General features: G+C 35.4%; 1 protein-coding gene across 1 annotated transcript; it reads left to right on the top strand.

Annotated features, from left to right (window-relative positions):
* Positions 1-1,379: 1,379 nt before the first annotated feature.
* LOC118740082 (keratin-associated protein 21-1-like) lies at positions 1,380-1,959 on the top strand. The gene is made up of 2 exons (XM_036471576.1): positions 1,380-1,502; positions 1,567-1,959. Exons 1-2 carry the CDS (start codon positions 1,380-1,382, stop codon positions 1,957-1,959), a joined length of 516 nt encoding a protein of 171 aa, XP_036327469.1.
* The last annotated feature ends 2,021 nt before the right edge of the window (positions 1,960-3,980 follow it).

The following is a 3,980-nucleotide window of genomic DNA, read 5'->3' as shown; positions in this document are numbered from 1 at the left end:
AACACGTCAAATACAGGACAGCGAGGCTGTGGAACATTGACGAGCACACTGTAAAAAATGGTCGGGATGAAGAAGAAGAAGAACCGATTTACAATATCCTATATCCACCCCAACTCTCCATATAAGGTGACTCAAACACTAGGAATATCGGATGTCAAACTATCGGACCGATACTTTGATATAACACCGGGGAGTGTCATGCTCCTCCTCCTGGCACTCATAGAGAGCATTCACAATGGGCAAAGATGCCTCTGTGGGAGTCCTGATTTCCATTGATTTGATTAACCTATTTCCAACAAATAGAAGTGATAGACCTAATAACAAAGCCAAACGAATCCAATTTAATTAATTCATAATTTTGATGAGAAATCCCATATCGAATTCCTTCATAAATTGACCTTCCGCAATTTCACTTGTTGCACGATTCCACAGAGAAGGTACATACATACATACATCATCCTTCCGTCAACAATATTAGCGCCATCAGTTAACAGGTGAATGTAGTGACTTCCCTAACTATATACTTCCGTAATTGGGCATCCAAGCAATACAAAGCATTTCACCCTCCACTGGCAGTCACTTCCGACTTGTGCGCACCACATACTTACTCACCCTTGAGTTGTGATAGTCAGCAACTTACCCTTAGTGGCTTGTTGACCTGCGCTCTTTGACAACAAAGCGCCATTCAGCATTGAAACGCGAAGTGCTCCTTTAAACGGAAGTGTGTTTAACACACGTTGGAGGGGTTGCTGCACTTGCGAACTTCCATGCTTCTTCCTCCCCTGGTGATTGGTGTCTACATATCAAAAATTCGTTGCTTCTGGTTAGCTGCAGTGTATGCACTGTTCCTTATTTTACTTCCTCCCTTATTTGTTTACACTTCCGAGGTGTGGATATCAAAATTTCATTTATTTAATGGTTTTAGCATTTTAAAAGTGTGCGCAAACCATTGACTTTAAGGAATTTCGAGGGCGAGTACAACACTTCTCTTCGGTTGATGTACATATGTATATATGTATGTATTGTAATTCAAATTTCATGGGTAGTTTATTAAAATGTATAGATACCGCTTTTAGATATTTGAGTGGAGGGTAGATAATGTTGATGTTGATTTGATATGTATTTAATGATTAATTAATTAGTCACTGGTAAATACTCGTAAACAAAGGGTTACCAGCTTACTGCGTGTTGAGTTGATATAAATATTATGTGTGTCATAGTGACAAGTTGGCATGGTAGTATGTATGTATAAGTGTTCCGCGTAAATGACGTTTAATTAATATAAAGCTTGTAAATATGTTTTATTGGTACTCAGTAAGCAGAACACAATTTTAAACGTTTCAAAATTGAAGAGATGTTGAAAAAGTAGGAAGTTTGGAATGGAGAAGGTAAAAAGCATGAAAGTGGTTAACGCTGGCAATCGTCATGGTGATGATTTAAAGGCAATGGTCGTGGAAATTGTTAGGGTAATCGTAATAGCAATGGTAATGGTAATGAAAATGGTAATGGAAATGGCAATGGTGGAGCAATTGTTATGGTTATTATAGTGGTAACTGTAATAGCAAGGGTAATGGTAATTGTAATGGTAATGTTGATAGTAATGGCAATGGTAATGTTATTGATAATGGTAATGGAAATGGCAATGGTAGAGCAATTGTTATGGTAATCATGGTGGGTGGTAACGGTAATAGTTATGGTAATGGTAATGGTAATAGTAATGGTAGTGGTAGTCGTTATGGTTATTGTTATCATTATGGTTATGGCCCTCTGTATGGCTACGATTATGGTTATAGTTATGGTTATGACCTTTTTTATGGTTACGCTTATGGTTATGGCTATGGTTATGACTATGATTATGGTTGGGGTTATGGTTATAGTTATGGTTATGGCCATTGTCACGGTTATGGTTTTGGTTGTGGTAGTCGTTGTGGCTATGACAAAGGTCACAGTTATGCTTAAATTTATAGTTATGGCTTTGATAATGGTTATGGTCATGGTCATGGTTATGATTATGGTTGTGGAAATTTTTATTCTTTCGGTTATATTCCTGGCTATAGCTATGGTTATGGTCAAGGTCAAGGTTAAGTTTAAGGCTAAGGTTATGTTTATGGTTACGGTTGAGATTATGGTTATGGTTACGTTTGAGGCTATGGTTATGGTAATTCTTATGGTTATGGTTATAATTATGGTTATGGTTGTATCTATGGTTAATGCTTATGGTTGTATCTATGGTTAATGGTTATGGTTATGTTAGTGGTAGTGGTTTTGGTTATGTTTATGGTTATGGGTATGGTCATGGTTAAGGTTACGGTTAAGGTAAAAGTTATGGTTATGGTGCGCCAATTGACTAGCTACCGATCAGTTCAGTTTCTTACCGCTTATAGAAAGAAAAAAAAGTAGGCCTTTCGAATGGTATTCAGTTAATCTATAAAACTTAAGAGATCTGTGTGCATTCGCCCAGCAAAATTAATTTTTCGTAACTTTTTTTTGCCTTTTTTCAACTTTCGTGATATTTTTACGCACTATTCTATGAAGCAATCATACTAGCCCTGAAATGATTTAAAGAGTATGTTTAACAGCGAGCAAAAGTGAATGTTCATTTTCAACAATCAGTTGGAAACTGACTGAGTTATTCAGCTTTTCATGAAAAGGGATTTCAGTATATTACGGTTCACTGTAAGCGGAAGCTGATATTTCTGAATTAAAAAAACGGGTAAGTATTTTTTTCGAGTTTCAAGTTCATAGAATATAGTTTCCTACATTTTCATTTTATTAAATGTCGTCTTCACCTGAACCGGACGCTATAAAGAAGCGCTTAACATCATACCCCAGTGCGAGGTGTATGTGCACAAATTTACTTATCTCCCTAACTAATGCAGATCCCACTCTTAAGCTTCTAGGGTATAATGATTATACCTGAGGCTATGTTTTGAAATAAAAAAAAAAAAATTAAAAAAATTGGTTGAAGTTTTCCAAATTTTATCATGAGGTAACAACAAATTTTTGGAAAATTGATTTAGTTTTTTTAAAAACGCGGTAAATTTTTTATACAGCTTGCAAGGTTTAATATTTTATTGAATTTTTTTTAGTAAGAGAAAATTCAACGATTTCGGGCGAAAATAAAACTCACGATAAGGCTCAATATGACGGTACACAGCAAAAATTGGGGAGTAGCTTGGCGAAACACTAAGTTACACACTTGCTACTCAATATCTTTTTCAACTTCCGGTTCGTTTTGCTTTTTCATAACCTAACTCAATAGTATTATGTATTATATTTTAATTATAAATACTTACGAGAACATCCATACATATATAAATTGAAAATGCTAACCCAAAGCGCAAATTCAGACAATAATTGAAGGCTTATGAAAAGTCGAGAAAATACAAAAATATTACCAGAAAATCTGTACAGAAGTTTAAGCACAAAACCGGAAAACGTCAGTTTAAGCGTAAAAAAGGAACTAAGGTATAATTAAAGCAAAAAAAAAGGAATGTACATAATGTAATAATGGAAAAAAGTATAAAAACATAACTAAACTGAAACCTTGTTCTGCACGAAAACAATCTTACAGCATCATGACTTTGCTTCGTACTTTCTGAAGTAAAGTTCTTTACAACAGCACAGACAAAAACACGCAACAACAATTAATCAAACACGTCCACAATGCCCAAATCGACTTCTTGGGTTGAGCTGAAAAAACTGGTTATTCGGCTTAAAATGGCTTGAAAAAGGCTTTGCCGCAGCGCTGAGTTGCTGTACGATGCTGAATAGCTAACAAGAATTAGTGTGGATGTGGTAGAAGGGGGACGACGAACAATATCACTATGTATTTTAAAAGGCTTTCCACATAGCCATGCTGGCAAAGTATTTTTTGTTTTTTTTTTTATGTACAGCAACAAAAGAACCAAAGCATACCAAAAACAAAAACATGCAAGCGTTTTATAAAAACAAGAAAAAACTTTATTTTTGTGCAGCAA

The sequence above is a fragment of the Rhagoletis pomonella genome, unplaced genomic scaffold (assembly GCF_013731165.1).
Source record: "Rhagoletis pomonella isolate Grant_MI unplaced genomic scaffold, Rhpom_1.0 Rhpom_scaffold_00005, whole genome shotgun sequence".
NCBI classification, from domain to species: Eukaryota; Metazoa; Arthropoda; class Insecta; order Diptera; family Tephritidae; genus Rhagoletis; species Rhagoletis pomonella.
The sequence above is the reverse complement of the archived record's forward strand: the minus strand, read 5'-3'. Positions and strand labels throughout refer to the sequence as shown.